The 25,075-nt window shown below is 57.7% G+C and overlaps 1 protein-coding gene across 2 annotated transcripts; it reads left to right on the top strand.

The window, feature by feature from the left end:
- Positions 1-725: 725 nt before the first annotated feature.
- Positions 726-24,961, top strand: MAPK8IP1 (mitogen-activated protein kinase 8 interacting protein 1). 2 transcript variants are annotated; one of them, XM_065839085.2, is made up of 12 exons: positions 726-861; positions 8,232-8,337; positions 14,526-14,759; positions 18,614-18,695; positions 18,931-19,806; positions 20,447-20,522; positions 20,958-21,130; positions 21,421-21,530; positions 21,857-21,976; positions 22,984-23,054; positions 23,385-23,483; positions 23,920-24,961. In XM_065839085.2, the coding sequence occupies exons 1-12, from the start codon at positions 776-778 to the stop codon at positions 23,990-23,992; spliced, it is 2,106 nt and encodes a 701-aa protein (XP_065695157.1). In that variant the 5' UTR covers positions 726-775; the 3' UTR covers positions 23,993-24,961. The 2 variants fall into 2 exon arrangements, with proteins under 2 accessions (XP_065695157.1, XP_065695158.1); XM_065839086.2 differs by lacking the exon at positions 726-861 and adding an exon at positions 5,680-6,254.
- The last annotated feature ends 114 nt before the right edge of the window (positions 24,962-25,075 follow it).

Raw genomic sequence — 25,075 nt, 5'->3', positions numbered from 1 at the left:
TCACCCAACATAAGATGCTCCTGGAGACGCAGCTGGATTGCAAGAGTGGGTCTGCTGGTTCTGGGGAGAGACCTGCAACCTCGAGATGCATTTTTTCCCCTCCTTGTGCCTGTGGAATGTGTGTATAAGCTGCTTGTTTTGTTTCCCTCACTGTGCTGGCAGCCATGGCAGGCTTCAGTAGGGGCAGGGTTTGTGCTGAGGCTGCCAGACCTGTTGCCAGCCGGGGGCTGTGGGAAAGCACAGCCTGATTTTAGCTGCTACCCCACTGCCACCAGGCATGTCTCTGCTGCTGCGGGGACCCTGGTGGGTGGCCCTGTGTGTCCAGTCCGTCGCCCTGGGTTACTGCCTGCCAGCCGGCCCTGCTCCTGTGGCTGCTTCCCTGAGCCTGGGGGAGACTGCGGCCGTCACCCGCACCGGGGGCTGTGGGGCTGCTGCCGCCACCTGCGGCACATCTGCCCGGGGGGGCGCTGTCTCCAGCTGCAGGCACGATGGGGGGATCCAGCTGCGGACGCATCTGCCCCGTCGGGGCCGGCGTTTCCGAGGGCCCGGGCGGTGCGGCTGGGGACGGGGTGCGAGGTGTCGCCTCCAGCTGTGGCCGCATCTGTACTGGAGCTGTCGCCGGGGGCCACAGGAAGGAGCCCCCGGGCTGCATCCCCCCGCTCCCTCCCCGGCGGCAGGTATGTCCCTCCCCGCCAGCACCGCCAGCATCCCCCTCCCTTCTTCCCTGCCTCCCTCCCTCCCGCCCGCCCTCCGCCTGCATGGAGAGAGCCACGGAATGGCGGAGCGAGAGAAAGGAGCCGCATCTCCGCCCGCCTCCTCCCCCTTCCTGGGGCTGCACCTCGCATCGCCCCCAAATTTCAGGTACCAGCCGCCCCCCCAACCCCGGGACCCCCGCGGGGCTGCCCCTATCCGCCTCCCCGGGCAGCGCTCCCCATCTGCTGCAGCCCCCCGCCCTGCCGGGCCCGCGCCTCGTCCAGGGCTTCTGCCTCCTCCCCACCAAACCCTTCGGTTCCCCACCCCACTGCACCGTCCCTTCAGCCCCCCACCCCCAGCACCACTGAACCCCCACCACATACATCACTCCAGGCCCCCCATCACTACTTCAGCCCACCCACCCCGTATGTTGCTTCAGCCCCCCCTCATGTTGGCCCTCACCCTATGTGCCATTGCAGCTCCTGCCAGCCCCATGTCCCCCTCCAAATCCCCCAGCCTCATTACCTGCCTTGTCTCCTCTTCAAACATCTCTTCCTCATGGAAAAAAAAAGCTTCATCTCCCTCCCCACTGCTAAGAAAGCCTTTTTCTAGCCCTTTCCTAGAAATCCCAGGTGCTTCCTCTTACTTCCCACCCCTGTGAAACAGGAACCCAGTGAGATGGTGTGAGAGTGCCAGAATTGATCCTCTTGGCAATACCAAGTGCTCCCATCGATTTGGGATGCAGGGGGCTCCCTCTCCTCCAAAACCCAGTGACGCTGCTCACAGGGACTTCCAATGGCAGAGGCCAGGCCAGGGACAGCCGGAGGTGCTGACCTGCAGGGCCAGGGGCTTTGAAGCTTCTGGTGCCTCTCAAAAGCAGCTCTGGGATGGGAGCGGACATGGACGGGTAAGGGAGCTCTGCTGCTGCCTGTGGGTGCTGTGCCCGGCATTGTTTGCTTGCCATCTGGGGGAGGCTCACTGCTTCTGGCACCCATGCTGTCATCAGCCATTGCTCTCTGCTTGCTTCTGACACCCAGGGGTGCTGCAGGGCAGCTGGCTGAGAAGGAGGGATCAATACCAGCTGCTTTATGTGGTGAGATTTTGGAGAGGAGGGGCTGGTCCACACTTGGGGCCACGGCTGAGCTCGTGTGTGCCTCTGGCAGGTCCCATCCCCTGGGGCTCGGGGGCCAGCAGGTCTGTGTGAGGAAGTAAGCAGGTACAGTCGAGCTATGGTGCTGTTCAGCCCCTGCAGGGCTCCTCTGCTCCCGGAGCCCCTTTGCCAGGTGGCTCCAAGGCTTCAGCGGCCACCTCCTATTGCAGCACTGCCTGCGAGAGCTGCTGGGAGCTGTTGCAACATGGCTGGGTAAACCCTGCAAATCGAGCAATTAAATGCTGCCTCTGGAAATGTCCAACATGGAGAAGGGGCTTGGCCACCAAGCCAGGGGCTGGAGGCCGAGCTGCCGAGCAGCTCCGGGCCCGTAAGAGGGTCTGGCTCACCACCTGATGCTGTCCTGGATGCAGTGGCTGTCCCCTGGGCACCCTCCTCCTCCCCAGCAAACAGTAACACTCTGGGAAAAAGGAATGAGTTGCTGCTTCTTGCTGTGCCTCAAACCTTTGGAAACGGAGCCCGGTGCCCTGCCAGCCTGCCCCAGGAAAGAATCTACCACCACTGGGGAGGCCATGCAGCCAGACGGAGAGCTGGGGTGTTCAGGAAGGAACATGAGTTCTTCCCCAGGTGCTGAGCTTGTGGTTGTGTGATATGAAGCAGAAGAAGATGCCAATGATGTACCTGAGACTGGGCCAGGGTCTGGCAGGCCAGTGGTGACACTGAGGTGGGGAGTGGCATGCAAGGAGGGAGCCCTGTTTGTGAAACATTTCTGAGCTAGATGATGTGGCACAGATTGGGCTGTGCCTGTCCCAGATGCTGTGTCCCCACCGTGGGGCCTCAGCAAGGAGACATCCCTTGCAGCTCAGCTGGGGCTGGTAGCAATGAGCATGGTTTAGGGTGAGGGATCATCCTGTGGGTGACAGTGGGATCCTGTGGGAGCCCTGCCCTCTCCACAGCTTGCTGCTTACAAGACAAAGTATTTCAGCTCTCTGGTATGTGCACCTGTTCTTCCAGTTCCCTGAACAGCAGCATACCAGTTCAACTGTTAGGTGATCAGGTGGCTTGAATCAAGAAAGAACTTGGTGCTGGCCAGCATGTGGCCCGATGGGCTGAGGTCTGAAGCTCTGGTGGCCAGAGATGGTGGTCTGGCAGGTCCCCATTGCTGTTGATGGTTTAGTGTTGTCTGAGAAGAGATGGGAAGAGAAGGATGCTTAGGTGAACTCTCCTTTAGCCAGGAGGTGGCTGCTCACCATGACAAGAACAGCAATAAAAAAGTTCTCACCCAGCCTCCCTGTTGTTCCTTAAAGCTCCCAAAACCTTGCAGCTGGGGCTGCACTCCACCAGAGCTCCTTAGCATCTGTCCCTGGGACACTGTGTTGCAGTCCCTTACCCTGCCAAGATTTGCCAGTGCTTTAGCCCAGACTTTCCTGTAAGGGGCTCTCTAGGACCTCTCCAGGAGTGGGTGTCCCTCTGCCCAGTATAAGAGGGAGCAGGGAGAACCAGCACAACCAGGGTGCAGCTGGGTGCAGGGCCCTGCAGCACTCACTGTGTTGCCTGCCCCACTGCCCCCAACTATGGCTCTGATGGAGCTGGGACCTGCAGGGTCAGTGACTGATCTCTATCTTCTTCTGGTTTCCCTAGTCCATCTAGCTGCTGGGTCAGGAAGGCTCCTGGGGAAGGAGACACTTAAGGAGTTTTTGCACAGGTCGGGAGAGAGGAGGAAACTGTTCTGTTCCTCGAGAGCCTAGCAGAAATCGCAGACCTTTCCCATGCTGTTCCCAGGGCCTCAGGAGGGGAGGAGGTCTCCAGGGGAAGGACCCCTCCATCTCTTCGGGAAGTTCAAGAAAGCAGCTTCAGGCTGAGGCAAAAATCAATTTCAGCTTTATGGGTTGTTTTATGTGTCTGCCATGCTCACTGTAGCCGTTGGAAGAGCCTTTTTGGAGGTGATGAGCTGGGCATCAGAGTGGGACTACCTGTCTTCTTGTGATGGGAGACAAAAGGGATGTCTTCTTGATGGAGAGAGAGAGGCACCTTCTCCTCTGTTTAACTAAAAAAGTCTCTGTGGCTAGTAAGACAGTACTAATTTTCCCACAGATGGTGGTTACAGTACTTCCACACAGCAATGGCTGGGAGCAGAGTGTCAGGGTGCAGCCCAGGGAGCCAGGCTCATTGGAGTCCTCAGCTCCATCATGGTGTGCTGCCCTGGCCAAGTCCCTGCATGGGAAGCCCTGCACGGCAGTGGTGCGCTGGGAGGCGATGCTGAAAATCCGCTTTTCCCTGGCAGGGGATGGAGCCAAGGGAGGTGCAGTAGCCAGGCTTGATGATAAGGCTGTTACTGGGATTGCGATGAAGCTGCTCCTGCTAAGGGCAGGTAACATCTGCCTCCGCTCATGCACCCACGTATGCTCCCCCACTTGCAGTTCCATGTCCTGAGTTTATCAGTTCCCACGCACTCAGCAGGGCTGCCAGCATCCAGGAGCCTCTCAGCTCATCCTTCAGAAGAGGATGTAACATGTAACCTCCTCAGATGCAGGGCTTGCCCACCCTTGTGGTCAGGGGCAAGCCCCATGTACCTGTGACACCGTGATGCCTGCCCACAGCGGCACACAGGTGGCACCCATGCCTCTGCTGCTGGGGAGGGAACATGGCCAAAATACCTGTGTAGATCCTGCTCGGACTTTTACAGTCCTTGATAGAGCTGAGGGGAGTCAGAGCTGTCTCATTTTTCTTGTATTTTTGGTCTCTTTAAGAAGCAAGAAAGGAAGGCAGGGGTGTTTCCAGCACAGGGAGCTGGGGGGATAATGGAGAGGCTTCCTTGTATCTCCTAGGAAGTCCTGAAGCATCCACGTGAGAGAAGGAAAGGGCAGGAGTAATATGGTGAAAGAGATTTCTTTATTCATTGCATCAAGTGAGGAGGTTTTAAGCAGACAAGGTGCCTCCAGGCAGAGCTGGTAGGGAAGATGGAGCCCTGGATACCATTATCGGGGATCTGAGAGACAATGAACATGAGTGACATTTTCCAGTGGCACGGCACTGGTGGGGCGAGAGCCAGCAACCGGCGAGCTCAGTGGAGAGCTCCAGGCCACCCAGTGAGCTGGACTCCTGTGCACATCATGCACCTTAATCCGTCCAGGGATGAAGCTGGGTCCCAAGCAGCTGGCAGTGCCAATCAGGTTGGTGGGAACACACCTGTCACTTACAACCCCCGAGCTGGGGGCCCAAGGAGAGCTCCTGGGGTGGGTGCCAGAGTGGGGCAGGAGGGCAGCACTGTGACAGGCAGCAGTGAACTGTGACGCCCCTGGGTGCCAGAGCAGTGTGCATACAGCTGGTGGGGAGGGAAATGTCCTGTCACCATCTCGAAATTGGTATGGGCACCTCTTTCCCAGGGCTGATTTGGCTCCATCCCAATGGGACAAGGGGAAAACAGCTCCACAGAGGCTCATGGTCTGTGGGATGTCAGTGGGTAGCAAATGGGTCCGAGAGGAAGTGAGTGATGGAAGACTATCCAAGGCCACTGTGCCAACAGTTTGTTGGCAATACCTGGCAGCCCCTCCTGGGAAAGGCCCCTATTTCTTTTGGCAGCAGAAGAGGGGTGGGAGATGGTAGAGCATCTCACCAAGTATTTCTCCGGGCCTTAACAAGGTCAGAGGTTGGGGAAGCTCAGGGGTGGCCCTGCCTGAGGCAGAAACAGGGCTGTGGATTCGGTGGGGGCAGACAGGAGCAGCTGCTCCGCACCAGCTGGGCTTGCCCCTTGGCAAATGTGTTTCTCTTGCATCCCTTCAGTTGGGGAATGCAGCCGGCCGTGATGCCAGTCCCACTGTGCTGGAAACACTCTGGCCTTTGTGTTGGTGAGCAGCCCCGCTCTGCCTGGTGAGAAGCCGGACGAATGATCTCGTCTCCCACAGCAGGGCACAGAGGGGCAGAGCTGCTCATGCCTGGCTCAGACAGCGATGCTGCAAGGGCAGGAGGAGAAGGCCAGGTGGTGCAGGCAACCGTGCGGGGGTAACCAGATCCCCGTGCCCGCTGCAGGTGCTGGGGAGCGGGTGCTGGAGCAGGACCAGGAGCCGGGCTGGCTGGCTGGCAGGCGGAGGCAGTCAGCATCCCCGGCAGAGTGCAGGGACTTGGCACTGGCTCAGCTGGGGAGGTTATTTTTTTTTTTTCCCCCTCCAGGACAGCTGATTCCATCTATTTTTAATGAGCTTCCCCAGGTTGCGCAGTGAGGAGACAGAGCAGCGCCGGCAGCCACAGACTGCGCCGGGGCAGGCAGAGGGGCAGCGGGTGCCTGGGGCTCAGCTGTCACCTCCTTCACTCTTCTTCAGCCCAGGCCCAGGGATCTTTTTTGGGGTGGGAGTGTGTCCCCCAGGGAAGGAGGGTCTTCCTCAATGCAGCTGCCCCTGAAAATGGAGTCGAGCACCGAGGAGGAGCACTGGCTGGAAGATCAGTGGGAGAAATGGTAGGAAACCGGCCGGGCCTTGCGGGGGGAGGTTGTCCCCACGGGCATGCAGGGGGACAAGGGGCAGCCCCTCACCCCTGGGCTCATCGCCCTTCTCCATGAGCGATGGCCACAGGACAGGAGCAAACTTGGCACCCAGTCAAGCCTAAAGTTTTCCCAGCTGCGCAGGGAGCTGCGTGGCAGCTGGGCACCGGAGCAGCAAAGGCGCCGGCCACATCCTGCCATGCACCGGCATCTGCAGGCAGGGCTGGTGCTGGAGAACTGCGCATCATGTCCCTGTCCCTGAGAGGATGGGCAGGGCTGGCTGTCCCCATCCCGGAGCTGGGGGCACTGCCACCCACCCCATCTGCTCCTGCAGCGCTGGGGAGCCCCTACCGGCCCCTCAACAATGTTATGCCTCTTGCCAGGACCCCGCAGCAGCCGCTGCACTCCCCTGCCGAGTGGGGTGGAGGCCCTGAGCATTAGCAGCTGATGGTGTCCCACCCTGGCGACCCATGTAACCGGAGAAGAAATCGATTTGTACTTTGAAGGCTCATCATGAGCCTCCTGCTCCGCGTTCCCTCCCTCCATGGGCAGCAGCAGCAGATTGGGGGGGAGGTTCTGGACACCCCAGCCTGTGCTGAAGGCTGCAGCTATGCCCCCCTGATGCATCTTGTGGGGGCTGCCCCCGTGAGCACAGCTGTTCCCAACCACATCACCCCTGGAGCCCACCACTGGCATGGTCCTCAGAAACACGGAGAGAAGATGCTCCTTCCCCCCTGGGCTTCTCCTGGGGACCGGGAGAAGGGAGGTGTTGCCCCTCCATAGCACTGGCATAGTGCCACTGCAAGGGAGGAGCCCCAAGGAGTGTGTTTAAGCAAGGGTAGGACCTCTGCACGTCACAAAACACCTTTCCCCTTCCTTCCCTGATGGTGAGGACCAAGCCAGAGCAGGGTGCTGGGTTCAGCATGGCACCTCCACTGAAGCATCTCCCAGCCCGAGGAGCTGTGAGCAAATGGGAGCAGCAGCACCCATGGTCGCTCCAGATAAACTTGGGGGCCTGAGTTGATTGGCAGAGGACTTTCGACCTGGGCTCTTTTATTTACCTGATGGTAATGAATAAGTGGGAGGAGAATCATGGTACCACCATGGAGAAATATTTTAGCACACAGAAGCTGGAAGCGTCTTGCTGTCCCCCAGGGACACAATCAAGCACGCAAGGAGCCTGCTCATCAGCATGTTTCCAACCGCTAAAAGGATATCTCTGTAAACTTCTTAAAGGGGTGTAATGAGCCTGTGGGGCTGGCAGCCCTAAGGGACTCCTGGGGCCATTCAGGCAGGCTCTGCGCTCCTGATGGCTGTGGGGATACCCACAGTCACCTCGAGGAGTGAATTTGGTGCAGAGGGAAATAACTGCCCTCTCTTACTGCAAGCACCTGGGCTGGGACACTCCTCCCAGCCATGGCTTGGAGGTTGTCATGCCACAGCCAGTGGGTCTGTGGTGCTTGCAAGGTCTGTGGGTCTTGATGTGGTCATCCATCCCAGCGGGGCCATCCTCCAGCTGTGGCTTGCCAGGACCCCCAGCTTTTTCCCCTCCCCATAACCCCAGCCTTTGCCCTGCTGGGTGTCTGTGCCCAGCTGGGACAACTCCAGAGTCTAACTTGGGATGGTGGAAGCCAAACCTCTGGGATCACCTGGCTGTGCTGTCCGTCCTGTCCTCTCCCAATCTGCGTATCCCTGCTGGCTTTGGTCAGGCAGGGGCTGGTTTGAGGCACTCTCCTCCTGCCTCCCGCAGCTGCAGACCATGCCAAGCCCAGCTGTTCGGTGGGGACAGACCCGTGCCCTCCAGAAGGACCCCCATTCCCAGTCTTCCTCCCCAGTCAAGACCAAGAGAGCCTCTCCTTGGGGTGGGCAGTGCTGGTCCCTGCCTGCAGGCAGCACCACCCTGCACCCTCCTGCCTTCTCAGTGAGTGACCGCATCATCTCCACTCCCTCCAGGCTCACCCATGACATCAGCCTCGAGGAGTTTGAGGATGAAGACCTCTCCGAGATCACCGATGAGTGTGGAATTAGCTTGCACTGCAAGGAGAGCCTGGCCACCCGGGTAAGCGCCATGGGGATAAGGATGGAGACGGGGATGGGCAGAGAGTGACAGTGGGGTTGGTGGGACTGTCAGCTCCCATGGAGGACCACGAGGTCCCCAGGCCAGCAATGCTTCCTCAGCATTACCACTGCCATGATCTCAATTCCCTCTGCTCAACAGTGCCTTCTTCTCACTGAGGCATAGCATAGACCCTTTCTGAGCCAGCTAAACCGAAGGGACAAAAAGGCATCTCAAAGCTGGTGCCTGTTGGTCCACGCTGCTGGAAGGGTTTGAGTTTGTTCCTCAGGGATGAGCCTAAGGGTTTGGGCATGACTGCAGACTTGCCCCTCATTTGAGCAGGATGGCCAGCAAGCCCCTGGCACCTGATGGTCATCCTTGGGAAGCAAAGACATGTGTGAGGTGGCACCAAGGGTCCTGCACAGGACCTGCTCCTTGCCCCCATGTGCATCCCTGGCCACGGAGGTGCAGCTGGGCTGGCATGGTGGGAGCCCTCCTCTGCTTACCCAAGGCATTACTTCTGGCTTGTCAGCTACCTTGGGCATTTTGGAAGTGGAACAAGCATGAGGCCTGGTGTGCTGGTGAAACTGGGATGGAGGAAGAGGTTCCAGCCCCAGCAGGCAGCAGGTGAAATAATGGAAGCCATGAAGCCTGTGCAGATCCTGCAGGCAGGTCTCCCATCCACCTCAGTCAGCCCAGGACACTCTGTGCAGGCCCTGACAGATTTCACACCGCTATCTGAAGTGCATGAGAAGGCCACAGGGGCAGAAATATGGAGATAAACTGAGAATTACACTTGATTTGGAATTATGCATGGAGCCTGCATTTTGCCAATGTGTTTCATGCTAAAGGGATGCAAATTCTGGAGGAGCAATCATATGGTTTGAGAATCATTTCATCTCTCAGGAGAAATATTTTCTCTGCAAAACTGATAAAGACCCAGTGAGGAGGGGAAAGGGAAAGGAATTGCTTGCAGATTTAAAATTAGGAAATGAGTTTGTGGTGTTGGGAATCCCTTGCTGCAGGCAGGAGGGTACAGACAGACCTCATCCCTGGGAAGTGAAGGTGTTCTGCTGGGCTCCTTTGTCTAATTCAGGACCTTCCCAGCAGAAATTTGTCTGCTGCTCCACATCTCTACTCTGGTCACAGCCTCCTCCTGCTCCGGGATGTTATGGCCACAGCAGGACAGGGAGAACCCCAGGCTCACGGGCTATGTACACCAAGGGAAGAAGGGATAATGCTGGAAGCAAAACCAAAGGCAAACCTAGTGCTGGGTGTCCATGAGAACACAGCGACAGCAAGGGCAGAGCATTGGTTAATCCTCCTGTCTGCAATAGATGAGGAAGGCAGGGGCTGTGGGTGCATTGCTGGATGCTTCCCATTAACTGCCCCAGTTCTCTTCTGCTTATAACATCACTGGACTCTTAGGACAATATTTCTTCTTTCTTCACAGAGTGCCAGGCCTTAGCTGTGGTTTGGTAGGCAGAGAAAAAGGAGGTGAGGGTACTTGCAGCTCAACTGCTGCAGCTCTTCCTTGAGGGTAAGGAAAAATAAACTGTTTTGCCATTTAAAATAGTTGACTGAGGGGTTTCTGCATCCCTGTGTTGTAATGCAGAGACCTGATTCTTGGCAGAGGGTTTTCTTGGGCTCCAGCAGCGAGCCTCACGCCTTTCCCAGGGACAGCTCAGAGTTGCTCTGCACCAGCACTGGGTGCACTGAGAGTCTGCTGGGGTGGAAGGGAGATGCACGGCTGCCCCCAGGCAAGCAATGTGCTATTCATAGACACTGCAAAGGAAGAAGCCTACCACACTCAGAAAAAATGCCTACTAAAAATATGTCCAAATGGTTTATATGGGACATGGAGGATTGCCTGAGGAGCAGAACTGAAAGCGGTGACAACAATGGTGGTGAGAGGGGCTCTTCAATCCCAAATATTGAAGGCAAGAGCCAGGGAGCTTTCAAACCCAATTGCCGTCCAGAGCGAGCTTGGGGCGACGAGGTTCCAGGATCCGTCTGATGGAAGCAGCCAGGCCCAGAGGGAGCGGCTTGGCCGGCTCTGCACACAGCGCAGGGGCCAGCAAATCAGTAATGACCCGCGGCCAGCATCACCAAGCTAATTGCATCACGTGGGGACGGCTGGCTTGGCAAGTCAGCCTGATGCTGCGGCCAGGGGAGCCCTGCACTGATGCCCTGCCCGTGGCAAGCTCCCGGTGCCAATGGTGCAAAGCTCCTGTGGTACACAGAATGGAAGGCTGGCCCTGGATAGCGAAAACCTGGTGACAGAGCGAGGGATGCAGGGTGAGAGCAAGCTGCCAGATCACCAGAGCAGAGAGCGATGGGGAAAGGAGAAACAGAAGCTCTGGGGAGGCAGCGAGCTGCGGAGCTGGGGGCATCCAGCTGCTCCAAGCTTCCTAACTGGGCAATGAGTCTCCCGAGAGATGGGAAGACACCATACCTGCCCCAGCAGCAAGCAGGAGAGCACTGGGAAGGAGCGAGGGGACAAGCCCTGCCAGAGGGCTGGAGGTGGCGGTTGCTGGATGGGGATGTCTGGTGATCTTGGCAAGGTGGGGGCTCCAGGCAGAGCCACTTGGCAGCAAAACCCTGTGACAGGAATGGGCAGCCAGTGTGGAGGTCAACACCCAAACAGAGGTGGGGTTTGGGTTTTTGTCAGTCCTGGTTAAATGGAGATGACTTCATCGTGGGCTATTTTAGCAGCTTTCCAGAAATAGTGGCTTAGACACACAGAAACTGCAAGGAGGCGTAGACTGATGTTTGTGTGAGAGGGAACTCTATACGATGACGAGGACTGCACCTCATGGATGGGAGACCTTGTACTAAGAATGAGGAATGTTCCCAAGCGTGGCTGAAGCACCCCTTAATTTCAACAAGAAGTCTTGGGTGAATGAAAACCAGGAGCGAAGCGAGGGGTGGGCTGAGGAGAACGCTTGGCAGAGGAGTGGAGCTGCCTCAGGGCTGCTGAACTCAGAGCAGGAGCAGGGATCACTAAGGCATGGGATGTCACCCCTACCTCGCAAATGGCAGCTGGCTCCAGTGGGGCAGTCAGGAGTGTTGAGAGGAACAGTTCCTACAGAAGCGTCGGGCCTTTGAGTTTGATCTTGGTCTAGTGGCTTGGAAATCTGGGGTGATGATCCTTGGTTTCAGCAAGATGGATCCCAGCAAACAACCAGGTTGTGGTTAATAAAGGCTCAGTGCCTCATCTGTATTCCAGGAGCTGCAGAAAATAGTTAATGCAGAAATGAAGAGAAAAAATATTACCCTTATTGGAAATACCTCTGAGAGTAAGACCAAGTGCCCAAAGCAAAAAATCAGAAATAGAACTGTGCTGAGCCTTTGTCATCTGTATGAAAAGACCTGAAGCAGCCATGAAGACGCAGATATGTGGAGGAAACAAACAGACAAACAAACAAACAAACAAACAAAAACCCCACAAGCAAAAAGCCCGCTTTGGTTTTCCAGCATAATAAGACTGCTGGAAATGCTTGGCTTCCTCTTGATGTTCACTGTCACTGACCCAGCGTGCTGCTCGCCCCTGGGAGGCCAGCTGGACCCACTGCAAAGGGGAAAGCAGCTGCAACGACCCAGCCAACCTGCTGATGTGGGGCTGGCATGGAGCCAGCTGCATGGGCTGGCAGCAAAGGACACAGCAGCAAGGCGGCTGCTTACTCCGGGTGGCTTTTCAGAGCCTGTCCCGTGAAGCTGCCACTGTGATCCATCGCCAGCTGCAGCTGCAACAGGCTGGGAACAGAGGGGCTTCTCCTGGTGCTTTGAAGACGGGAGCAGAACAGTCACAGATGGTGGTAGGGAGAGCGGACACAGTTGCTCCCTCTGTTTGGTGAGTCCCCTTTGCTTCCCCATGCTTATACAATTTTTTTCCCAGCCTAAGGTTTTGTTACTCCTCTTCTGACAGGGAAGGCTGGAGAGGCTGGAGGGGTGAGGGAACAGGGAAGAGCCTTTCACCTGGTCTTAGGTTACAGGAACTTGTTCCCAGAGGACTCCCGAGGCAACCTGTTCTGGCGAGGCATTGTCCTTCCAGTTAGAAAGACTGCCCAACATCTAGTCCTTACCCTTGCTTTGCAGATCACGGCAGGTCCTACTCAGATGGTAAGGTAATCTATTGCTGTGTGGTTTCAGAATCACTTTGTGGTGCTACAGGCCATTAATAAGTATCTGCAGTTGGTTGTAGCTTCCTCCTAGCGATTGAACCTGGAAAGGTGTATCGCTCTTAGGGCACACATTTCTTCAAAACAGGTACTGTTTTGTTTTTCTGCATCCTTCTGGGACTTTCCCTCCTCTGTGAGTTTCCGAGTGATTACTACAGGATTATTGAGGCAGCATCATTAGCAGTCTAGGTTGAATGTCACCAGTTGACTCAAACACACCTACCTTAGGTAGGTACAATCTACTTAGCTAGCATTTCCTCTCTCTGTTTTTTTCCTTTGCCTTTGTTTCTTTGTTAAAATCCATGTGGTTTGCCACAAGCAGTGTGACTTGCCGCAGAAACACAGAACTTGTTGTATGAAGGCTAACATTAAAAACAAGGGAGTTAAACGTTGAAAGCCCTGAGAAGATGGGTTTTGTTGGCAGTACTCCTCCAGGTGCTCATCTTGTGCCTGCCAGAACTGCAGCAGGGGCAGGGGGATGAAATGGCACCCATGAGAGGGGTCAAACACTGCCTGCAGCAGGCAGAGCCCTGCCTGTGCTGGTTTTACTTCAACAGTTCAGGAGCTGGTAGCAGTGAGAGCTCTTGGAGGAGCTGCCAGAGCTGCTGGGGCTGTTTCTTCTCCCATGGTTCAAGGGACATCTTCCGTGCAGCCGGACACACAGATAGCATCAGCTGCAAAAACATGCCCTACTCCACGCCTGCCCACTGATGAGCTTTCCAGTCACCACAAGCAGCTGATAACATGGGGAATTCAACTCACTAATGCCAAGTCACAGCCTTTATTGCTGGTCACAGCAAACTGTGCATGTGCAAGCCCCAGTTGCTGTAACAAAGGTGGCTTGGGAAGGAAACCACTGACCTTTAAACACCTGCAGCTGTGAGGGGACATTGGTTCCTCTTTGTCCAGCAGCACACCCACAGGGGCATCCATTCCTTGCAGCCCTCGTGGGCCATGGTGGCCACCTCGCTCCAAGGGTGCATGGGGAAGGAGCAGAGAGGCCCCCAGCCAGAGCACAGCCACCACCAGTGGGTGACTGGAGAGCTAATGCCAGGCTGCCAGCTCATTCGGCATCCCTTCTGCATGGCTTTGTGTCCTGATATGCACAAATGCAGGGTGTATGAGAAGAGGCTTGTTCAGGATAAGGAAGCCAAGGGGAACATAACTGCCGTCCTCAGCTGCCTAATGGGTGTTAAGGGGAAGAAGGAGCCTGACTCCTCTCAGAGCTGTGCAGAGAAAATGTCAACCCCATAGAGAGAAAACATAGCAGTAGCGCAGCACTGGCACTAATTCCCAACGCAGTGATGGGTTCTCCATCCATGAGAATATTCAAATGCAACAGGCAAGGCCCCAAGTGACCTACTCCAGGAAGTGGTTGGACCAAACCTCCAACCAAAATCATTGTGTGGTTGTATGAACACCAGAACAGGAACCAAGAAAGGGCACGGTCTGCCTTGGGAGGAAGAATCATAGGACAGCCCAGGTTGGAAGGGACCTTGAAAGATCATCTGGTCCAACCTTTTGTGGGGAAGGGGGCCTAGATGAGATTATCTAGCAACCTGTCCAGTCATGTCATGAAAACCTCCAGCAAACGGGGACTCTATACGTGCCTGGGGAGGTCGTTCCAGTGAATGATTGATCTCACTGTAAAAAAATGTCCTTGTTATGCTGAGATGAAACCTGGGCGTGCACATTTGTGCCTCTCTTGGTGAATGTGATGGTTACATGTACCTACAGGCACCTGCCAGGAATGAGGTGCTGGGGGTGTCCCATCACGGGGGGGCGGCAAGCAAGGACGGATGCTGCCCCGGGTCTGCCTGGGGAGGCAGAGAGAGGGTGCGGGGCTCCCCGGCTGCGGGAATAACATCCCTGCCCCTTTAAAAGGAAGAGGCCGCCCGGTGCCGATGCGGCTGCACCGGCCCCCCCCTTCCCCGGCCCCGGCGGGAGGCGCGGCGGCTGCGGGCCCGCCCGCTCTCCCGGTGGCCTGATCGCGGCCGCTAATCCCGCCAGGGCCATGTGAGCCGGCCGGGCGGCGGTGCCCGGGCGGCGGGCGGCGGGGAGGCCAGCCGGCTGCAGGCGGAGATGCTCCAGCTCGACCTCATCGACGCGGCGGGGGACGCCCCGGCCGAGGAGCAGACGGCGCCCGAGCCGCTGCAGAAAGAACCCCCGGCCGGGACCACGGATGTCTACAGGCCGAAGAGACCCACAACTCTCAACCTCTTCCCGCAGGTGCCTCGCAGCCAGGTGAGGCCGAGCCGGGGGCGCTCGGGGCGAGCGGGCCGGGGAGTCAGGGTCGGAGGAGGGATGCTCCCGCTGCTGGGGGCTTTTGTCTCGGAGGGACGGAGGGAGAGAGAGAGACGTGGCGGGGCTCAGATCGAGGGATGGCGGGGAAAGGTTCCGTTGTCCCTCCCCGCCATGCCCGGCGGAGTGTCTCACCCCCTGGGGATCCCTCGCCCACCGCCGCCCGCATCCCCGGCCCGAGCGCGGCGTAGGCTCGGTCCTTACTGCGGAGCCGGAGGGAGCGGTCTGCGGGCCCGAGGGCCACCGGGGACGACACGGGGACGTGCTCATTCCCTGTCGTGCCACCCCCTTTCACTGCCGAGCCCCCGCAGGCTGTGCCCCTTGCCCAGGCTCTGCGGTCAGTGGGGATGGATATTGGGGCTTAGGGGCCCGGTGGGTCCTTCGTCCAGCCCTTCTGTCTAGGTGGAAACAGGCCAGGAAGGGGCAACAGTGGGGCAGGGCTGAGCTATACCCCCAGCAGAGCCTGTGGGGCAGTGGCAAGGTGGGGGAGCAGGGAAGGGACCCTGTAGGGATGGAGAGTAAATGAGGCATGGTGTACCTAATGCATGAGTGAGCCATCACAGGACGGGGCACCACGCCACGGGGATGGTGAGCCCAGTGCTGGTACCGCTGGACAACAGCTGGCTGGGCTCCAGCCCCAGGCCAGGGCAGCAACAGCCTTGGGGCAGCATGGTGACACCAGGTGCCCTGTGCCTAGCAGTGGGGACTCAGTGGCCACCGCTCCTGAGCAATGGCGCCCGGCAACAGAAGCATTAATGTCAGCACCCCGTGCAAAATTTGAGAGACAGAATGGCAACGCCCAAAATGGTGGCTGGGAGGATGAGGGGCTTCTGTTGTCTTGCTCGCGCTCAGATTTTGTACAAGGTTGTGAATGGTTTTCCTCAAGACTGCACACCCCAGGCAGATCTGGGGTTGCTGTCATCCCTGGGGCAGGCAGCATTTCGGTGCCCTGTATGCTGACCCACTAAGCAGTGTCCGGAATCCCTTTGCCCTGTCTCTCCTGCAAACTTCACAAACCCATGCAAGCTGCGCAGCACATGGGGCTATTTTTGCCATGCTACCGCATTCAGCCATGCCTTCTGCGCAGTAGGAGGATTTCCATCGTGGTGACGTTCAGATGAGGAGTATGAAGTGAGAGGCAGGTGTCCCTGTGGGTGACAGATGGGGAGTAGTTGGAGCTGGGTGTCACCAGCCCAGCACCAGCAGCTGGTGCCAGCTCTGTGCCTGAGGCCACGAGTGGGAGGAGGAGGATGGCACAGAGCCAGGATGGGTGCCCACAGGGCAGCTGGCACCAGGGACAAAAGCAGCAGGGCTGGGGAGGCGGGGGGAGCCCCACCAAGCATAATGGACAAGGGGACAGCAGCAGCCTTGTCCCACACTGCACGGGGACCCTGAGGAGAAAGTGGCACGTGGCAGCCACATCCAGCTGGTCCTAACCAGTGTCCAGGGGTGGTAGCAGGCCTGTGGAGAGCAATTTGGTGGGAAGGGATTGTTGCATAGACAGTGGACTGGGGAGAGGGAGCTGATGGTCACCTTGAAGGGGGATGCAGGAGGCTGTGGGGCCACAGGCATGGCCAGAGCTGAGGACATGTGGAACAGGAGGTGGGGGCTTTGCTGCAGCTGCCAGCAGGAGCCTGGGGCCAGCAGGGCTGGGGTCACAGGGCTGGGGTAGCGCTGTTGGTGGCATCTAGTGAGAGGCAGGAGAAGTGCTAGAGGCAGACGAAGTGCCAGAGGCAGGCTGGCTGCAGGGTGCTTGGCATGCCTGTTCTGGGCACCTATCTCTAGCCAAAGGCAGTTTTTCCCTGCCCACGTGAGGTGCCCTGAAGAGAGGACAGGGTGCATGGCATCCCTTGGGGACTGGCCTGGGAGATCCGCCTCCACCTGAGCCAAACCGTCCTGCACCCTCCTTGCTTGCCCAGCTCCCTGCTCCTGCAGGTGGTTAGAAGAGAGACCATGGCTGTGTGTCCTCTCGCAGATGCTCAGCTTGGGCACTGAGCTGCCCTCCCATGCCTCCAGCCTCCACATGCTGGGCAGGGTGTGCATGGGCAGGGCACGAGGCCACCTTCTGCTCCAGACTCTCCTTGCAGGACCAGGAGCTGGCTCGGGGATGTCTCAGTTGCTGCTGGGCTCCCTGTGATCATCAACCCGGGCAGGTGGCCTGGATATGGTGAGAAGAACATCCCCAGCTTCTCAGAGGGGAAGAAATAGCTGTCTAAGTTCATCCTCTAAGAACTTATGAGTGTTTCTCCCACCTGGCTGGGCATTACAGACCTCAGAGCACCCTGGCCCCGTGGGATGAGTGGACTTGGTAGGCCCTGCCTGCTGGGTTGCTGCCTCCTGTCCTGATCGGGGCAACCTGGCTGGCTCATGTGCTGGCCCCGTGGCACTTTACACGCAGGGTTCGTGACTACGGCAGCTTGCCTGGCCTGCATCCCAGCCCATTGTGTCCCTGGGAAGGGCAAATGGGCATGCACCATTGTTTGCCTTGGCACAGGAGGGGATGGCAGGGGCCATGCTGGAAGGTCATTGAAATCCCCTAGTGGGGCTCTCTCCACACCCCGCATGGAGGCAGAGATCTGACAGCCATGATTCAGCAGCAACATGGTGGAGTTTCAGGGCAAAGGTTTGCTTCATGTTGGTGGGGAAGCAAAGCAAAGTCGGGGCAGCTCCTGCACTGCTGGTAATAGCTGCAAGTTGGTGATAACGCCATGAGAAAATCCAGGGAGTCCCAGCGGGGCTTAGTACTTGAGCGAAAACTAAAGATGTGGAAAATGCCACTGCTGCAGCTGTGGGAGAATTATCTGGTGCCCCAGAGAAGGGGCTGGGGATGGGCAGCCAGGGAGAACATGGAGGTGAAGGGGAAGATGAGGACTGGGGCTGGGGCTGTGGCAGGTGGGATGTCATGCTCTGCGGAGATGGGCAGGGAGGACTTGTCCCCTGTCTGCAGGAGGGTCCTCATTAGAGGGGACCTGGTGCCCTTTGGTCCCCAAGTCTCACAGTGGAGCTCAGCTTGTGTTTCCCTGCGCACACGAGTGTCCACACGCATGACCCGTGGCCAGCCACCCAGGGCAGGGCAGGCAGGGCACAGCACCCACCCAAACTCCCCCAAGCATGGGCAGCACAGGCAGCCCGATCCTGCCTCACCTCTCTAGATTATTTGGATTGACATCTGCTGGTGGACTATATGTATGTATATATATGTATATGCTTCTGTGTGTGCATGTATAGATACATATCAATACACACATATGTGTGTGTATATGCATACCCCTATATATACCCAGCATGGATGACTCCAGTAGCAGGTGTCAGTCTGTCTGGTAGCTGACTCCCAGCTGTGCCACAGCACATCCCCTGGCCCTTGGGACTTCCCCCCTTAATAACATTGGGTGGTTTGAAGGTGAGCAGGGCCAGAGGGATCAGAGCAAAGCATACTCACCTAGCCCAGGTGGGCTCCAGTCAGGCTTAGGTCTTGAATTTTTTGGCTTGGGACCATCCAGCCATGATCTTCTGTGTCTGAGTTTCCCTGGGGCGGATGAGTGCAGCCATCCAGGCCAGGCATCTGCCTCCCTCCCCACTGGCTCGTTGCCCGTGCTGCTTCAGCCACCACACCAGCTCCTGCAGCAGCAGCATGGCGAGATGTGGAGCTCTCAGGGGGTCCCCCTGAGCACCACGTGCCCAGGCGAGGGGAGAGCCAAGCGGAGTGCTGCAGACCCACAAAGGGATGGGTGCTGCCATCACTGTGCCATGTGCTGTTTACTGTTTGGGCTACAAGGCGGCTTTGTTCTTCTCCTCAGGACACTCTGAATAACAACTCTCTGGGGAAAAAGCACAGTTGGCAGGAGCGGGTGTCCCGGTCATCGTCCCCTCTGAAAACGGGTGAGTTCTTGGGCTGCTGGTCAGGGGCAGCTCCTTGCACCTTTTCATGGCTCTCAGGAGTAAATCCCCTGGCCAGACCCTGGGGCAAGTGGTGCCAGAGCAGAAGACTGGAGAAAACATCCCAGGTGGAGGCAAGGCATGTCCAACTTGAGTCTGGTGGCATCCTTGGCCCCATTCACCACCTGGGAGCATCCTGCTCTGCGGGGTTCTCAGTGCTGCTCTCCTTCCCCTTCAGGTGAGCAGACCCCTCCCCATGACCATGTTTGCCTGAGTGATGAGGTCAATCACCAAAACAGCACAACCTCCACCAAAGACCGAGGCACGTCCACGGAGAGCCCATGCCGGCGCACAGCTGCCACTCAGATGGCACCCGCCTGCGTCACCTCATCCCGGCCACCAGAAAAGCACCAGGCCACCAGCCGGCCCCCACCTCACGGTGCCAGTGTGGTGGTGGTAACATCGAGGGGCCCCGAGGCCCATCGGGACCGCATCCGATACCAGACAGACGTGAGGCTGGAGGCCACAGAAGAGATCTACCTGACACCTGTGCAGAAGAACTCAGATCCCCTGGAGACTGACAAGCCGTTCCTGTCTCAGTCCAGTGAGAATCGCATGTCCATCAGCTCTGACATTGACACCTCCGGCTATTCGGCCCTGGCAGGGAAAACCAACCCCTCCATCAGCGAGGAGGATGAGGTGCTGGACTACATGTCCTCCCCCGACAAGACAAACCTGCCCAGGGCCTCCTGCGGTGGCGGGAGTGGTGGCTCTCGGCCAGGGCACAACCTTCAGAGAGCATCGGTGAGTTCGGACACCAGCGCCCTTTCCTACGACTCGGTCAAGTACACGCTGGTGGTGGATGAGAACGTGCAGCTGGAGTTGGTCAGTCTCAAGCAGTGCTACTCAGGCTACAGTGATGAGAGCGACTCAGCCACTGTCTATGACAACTGTGTCTCCTCGCCCTACGAATCAGCCATTGGTGAGGAGTATGAGGAGGATGCACTGAAGCGTGACTCAGTCTGCCTCTCGGAGGACTCCACCCCAGAGGCGGACATCCACTTCTCCAAGAAGTTTCTCAACGTCTTCATGAGTGGCCGGACACGCTCCTCCAGTGAGTGCTGGGCACCGGGGGGGTGGGCTGGTGGCTGCTGACCAGACAGCCCTGCTTGCCCCTGGTACAAGGCTGAGGGCATGCTCTGTAGATGGAAAGCCACCAGCAGACACCAGCCACAGCTCTGCTTGCCACAGCTTGTGGCTTTTTTTCCTGGTGGCCAGGGAAGCATGGGGGGACCTGGAAAAGCCTTGTGAGCTGCAGGCAAAGGTGGCCAGAGCCATTTCAGACTGCTTTTTTGGTTAGCCTGAGGTATGGCCATGATGAGGAGGAGGCTGGGTGGTCTTGCAGAGGGACAGCATCCCTCCTGCGGTGTGTCACCCCTCCCCAAGCCTGAAGGAGTACTGTGGCTGGTGGCATGCCCCACCAGGCAGGGCTTCCCATGGCATGGCCAGTTCCACAGTGCTGGTGACTGTCACAGCTGCATGGGTTGGTGCAGGGAGGTCATGGTCCCAGCGGGGACCAGTGGGCACCAGTGCAGCAGCTCTAGCCATGCCTTCCTTTCCTGTGGTACCATGTGGCTTCATCTCAGCCGAGCCATCCCCCAGGAGCCTCAGCAGCCTGCCCAGCCCCTGTCCTTCCCTTGCCTGTGGTGCTGACTTCTCAACGCTGAGACGTCCCCCTCTGCCTTTGTCCCCAGGTGCTGAGTCCTTTGGGTTGTTCTCCTGCATGATCAACGGGGAGGAGCAGGAGCAGACCCACCGGGCTGTCTTTAGGTGAGCCTGCAGGCGCAAATGGTGTCCCAAGCCTCTTGCAGGGGAAAGCTGGTGTGGCCCTGCCATCATGACAGGGCCAGCCCAAACTCCAGTGTTTCCAGCTTTTGGGAAGCCCTGGGGACCAAACCATTGCCCATAGCTTGTGCCCTGTCCAAGCTGCTGCAGGTGCAAGACATCTGAGGGCGGCTGGGTCTTCTCTGAGGAGCAGCATGGGTAGGGAGACCTCTGCCCTAGGTGCCAGGATACTGCCACCTTTTGAGTCTAAACCTGCTCAGATGCTTTATTCAGCATCTAAGCTCCCCATGGCTAATTACACCTGCCAGGGTACTGCCTGCCTGGGTGGGCGGTGGGTTTTACATTGTGCCCCCAGCAGCGTACTGGTGAGAAGGCCGCCGGTGCTGCTGGCCAGCTGGGTGCTAGTGACTCCATGCCCAGGTTTGTGCCTCGCCATGCGGATGAGCTGGAGCTGGAGGTGGATGACCCGTTGCTGGTAGAGGTGCAGGCAGAAGATTATTGGTATGAAGCCTACAACATGCGGACGGGTGACCGGGGCATTTTTCCTGCCTACTACGCTATTGAAGTCACCAAGGACCCAGACCACATAACAGGTATGACATCTCTGCGTGAAGCCTGCTGATGTCCCCCATTGTGTGTTCACCTCCTCTCTGCTGAGCAGAGCCTGGTGCTGAGCAGAGGGACTTAAGGAGGACCAATCTGGGCACCTGGCAGGGAGCGATGGGCAGCTTCTGGTGTGATACTGGGAGCTGGTACCTAGTCTTGCGGGGAGCCTTCCTGAGCGGGGAAACAGGCAGGGGAGGGAATACGGAGCAGGAGGGTGGATCTCGGCCCACGTTCCTGGTCACTGGAGATGATCCCCACTACATGCTCTCTCTTCCAGCTCTGGCCAAGAGCAGTGACTGGGTGGACCAGTTTCGGGTGAAGTTCCTTGGTTCGGTGCAAGTCCCTTATCACAAGGGGAATGATGTGCTGTGCGCAGCTATGCAGAAGGTAGCGTCCCACCCCAGCCCTGGGAGCACAAGCACTGCCTCCTGGCAGCAGAGCAGAGCCTCAATGGGAAGGGAAGGGAAGGGAAGGGAAGGGAAGGGAAGGGAAGGGAAGGGAAGGGAAGGGAAGGGAAGGGAAGGGAAGGGAAGGGAAGGGAAGGGAAGGGAAGGGAAGGGAAGGGAAGGGAAGGGAAGGGAAGGGAAGGGAAGGGAAGGGAAGGGAAGGGAAGGGAAGGGAAGGGAAGGGAAGGGAAGGGAAGGGAAGGGAAGGGGTGAACCATCATTACTGCTCACAAGTGCTGGGGCTTTGTCTCTCTGTCTTCCTCCCAGATTGCCACCACACGCCGCCTCACTGTGCACTTTAACCCACCCTCCAGCTGTGTCCTGGAGATCAGCGTGCGTGGGGTCAAGATTGCTGTGAAAGCTGATGACTCCAAGGAGAACAGCAAGGTAGCACCCTGCTCCCTGCTTGTCTTGTCCCTTCTGTGGCTGCTGACTCCTGCCCCCTGTGCTACAGGTCATGTTTACATATGAGAATGGAGGATCTCCACCCATCTAAGAGTGTGAGAAACACCATCAGTGGGGTTGTAGGCTCACCATCAGGGTCCCTGTGCCTCACAGGATCCTAGCTGTGGGCTGTGCTGCTGGCTGATGCCCTTGCAACTGCCAAGCACGTTGCTTGTGTGGGGATGCTGCGAGCTGAGCTGTGCTGGTAATCTGTCAGCTGCTCCTAAACCTTTCTGCTACTATTTTGAGTGGTGTCCTCCAGATCTGCCCTGTAATCTCTTTAGCTGGTTATGGCAGGTTGCTAATTAGTGTTCTGCGTAAATAGTCTAGCAAAGCATGGCCAGATGCTGGGCAGAGCCAAGTGAGGGCTTTGCAACAAGCCTGGGAACCCTCCTCTACAGCTGAGGGCTAGCTTATGGCCATGGGTGCTGTGGCAGGGGGCTGGGCTGGCGTTGCTACAAATCTTGCCAGGATCTAGAAGATGCCATCAACTTGGTTGATCTTTAAACTTGTATAAATATGTTCTCATTTCTGGCTGGGAGCTTTTGAACACACAGGCTTGAATGACTTGTTTAGTTATACATCCACGTTCTATCATCTGCTGCTGTTTTGGAGAACCTTCTTAGCAAGGGAGAAGGGCTTTGTGTGCTGGGCAAATAGCAGCACTGACCCCAGCCCAAGCAGAGCCTAACCCTGGGCCTCCAGGAAAACCCGCTGGAGCTGCTGGAGGTAGAGGCAGCCAAGGTAGGAGCCAGCATGGCTGCCTGCAAGATCCCCCTGGGTGCAGGTGCTTGGACCTGCCCTGAAACTGCTGCTGGTGGCAGCCCAGGGTCAGGCTCCAGTTTATTTCACCTCTGAGTCCAAGTGCTTATTTCCAGGGGACAGAGACCAGCTGTCCCACAGGGGCAGTAGGGAGGAAAGCTTTGACGGTTCTTCTCTCTCTCCCCCAGGTAAACAAGTGTAGCCATTTTTTCCAGCTGAAGAACATTTCCTTTTGTGGATACCATCCAAAGAACAACAAGTGAGTAGTAAGGAGGTGCAGGATGGCTCTCAGTGGCAGCAGGGAGGCTTTGCTGCCTTCCCGTTCCCTGGGTGCAGCACAGCTGGGGCTGGGAAGGGGAGGGGAGGCTTCCCAGCACCCTGGTCCTGAGGGATGCCCTTTCCCTGTGAGCCCAACACTATAGCTTTGTGCAAGAGCAACAATTGGATGGGAATTAATCCCAGCTCTGGGCATGGGCCATGGGAACTGGTGGCCACTGGGTTTTGGGGCGGGGAGAGAGGGCATGCAGGTCCCAGACCCCTGTGCCTGCTTGCCTGTCAGTCCAGTCTCACCCACTCTCTCCACCTGCAGGTATTTTGGATTCATTACCAAGCACCCTGCTGACCACAGATTTGCCTGTCATGTCTTTGTCTCGGAGGAGTCCACGAAGCCTCTGGCGGAGTCAGTAGGGTGAGTCCAGGCTGGACAGGGAGGGAGGCACTTGCTACCGAAGGGCAGGAGGAAGGAGGCAGCCAGGTTGAATCCTGCTATCTCCCCATACGTGCGGGGTTGGACCTGACCCCAGGCTGGCACCTCTTCCCTCAAGTGAGAGGTTTGGGGTGAGAGCCAGGGCTGACAGGGCTATGGGCAGCATATTCCTGACAGCCCTGGAACAAGGCCCAGTGCAAGGCTTTGCAGGCAGATGGCTGAAAGTCATGCACTATGCGGGGATGGAGACCCTGCAGCTCTGATGGCAGCTCTGGGTGCTGTCGCAGCTGAGCTGGGCATGGGGGGTGAGGAGTCAAACTGCCAGTGGGGCAGGGAGCAAGGGTGGAAAGGGAAGCGGGGCTCTACAAATGCCTCGCTGGGAAAACGCTGCTCAGCTTTGCCTGGTGCTGTGTTGCAGGAGGGCTTTTCAGCAATTCTACAAGGAGTATGTGGAGTACACGTGCCCCACGGAGGACATCTACCTGGAGTAGGGGCTGGCACAGGCACCTCCTGCATAGCCAGGGCTGCCATCTCGCCCCTTCCCCCTGTCGTGCATGGACAAGAGCTGCTTTGAGCCTGGAGGAGGAGCAGGCCTGGGGCAGGGCTCCCCAGGGCACGGAGCATCATCTTTTTTCATGACTCCCCTTCCTCGGGCTAGGGGACATGGGGGCGGGGGGTGGCTGGACAAATTGTGTTTATTGAACAAAATACTCTTAGTTTATTTTATGGGAGAAGCACCTGCTGGGTGCCCCTGCCTGTAAGTGGTGGTGGGGTGGGCAGCAGTGTGCTCAGGCCCTTTCCTGCTGCAGGCTGGGGTGACAGCATCTCCTCCTTGTGACCATGGCCCAGCTTCCCGTCACCCCCCTCTGAGGCGACTTTTAATGCAGTGGCGGAGTCGGACTCTCGCAGTATGAAGACAGAGCAGCTACAGCAAACAAGACCCATATGCTGGTTCCAGCCTGGGAGAGACGCTTGCCCTGGCTGGGCATCGCCTCCCAGCCAGGCCCTGGGGACAAGGCTGCTGAGCAGGGATGACAGAGGGAGCCCCAGTGTCTCCTCTGCCAGAGCCAGCACAAGGATGAGCTGAGACAGCTCACCCCTGCCTCTGCCCCCATCCCCATTCCTCCCCTTTTGTATCTGTGCCCTGGGGAGAAAAAGTTTTCCCCCCCATACCTCCCTGCAGTAACTACACCCTTGGAAGGGGAGCTTTTTCTGCACCTTTCCCCCTCTCCCCCCAGCTGTGGGAGGCAGGGGCAGGGCTGGGCCACCCCAGAGTTGTGGGGCTCAGCCACTGTGCAGAGCTGGGTGGGTGCCTGCCAGCAGCAGGGCAGGGAAGGGCTACAGCCTGCAGGGAGCCAGTTCAAGGCAGAAGAGTCACCCGGTCCCTGCAGCCAGCAGTCTCTGTGCTTCAGCTGGATCTGCTGTGATGGCAACAACTATTAAATATGATGGTTCATGGAGCATGGTTGCTGTGCTTTTGTCCCATTGCAGTGGGTTTGGGCCCTAGCTTGCTCCTTCCCTTGGGACCCCAAGAGGAGCTGGAGCTTCTTGGGTTTGGTCCTGCAGGCCAGAGA

Source organism: Patagioenas fasciata, chromosome 5 (assembly GCF_037038585.1).
Source record: "Patagioenas fasciata isolate bPatFas1 chromosome 5, bPatFas1.hap1, whole genome shotgun sequence".
Taxonomy (NCBI): Eukaryota; Metazoa; Chordata; class Aves; order Columbiformes; family Columbidae; genus Patagioenas; species Patagioenas fasciata.
The sequence above is the reverse complement of the archived record's forward strand: the minus strand, read 5'-3'. Positions and strand labels throughout refer to the sequence as shown.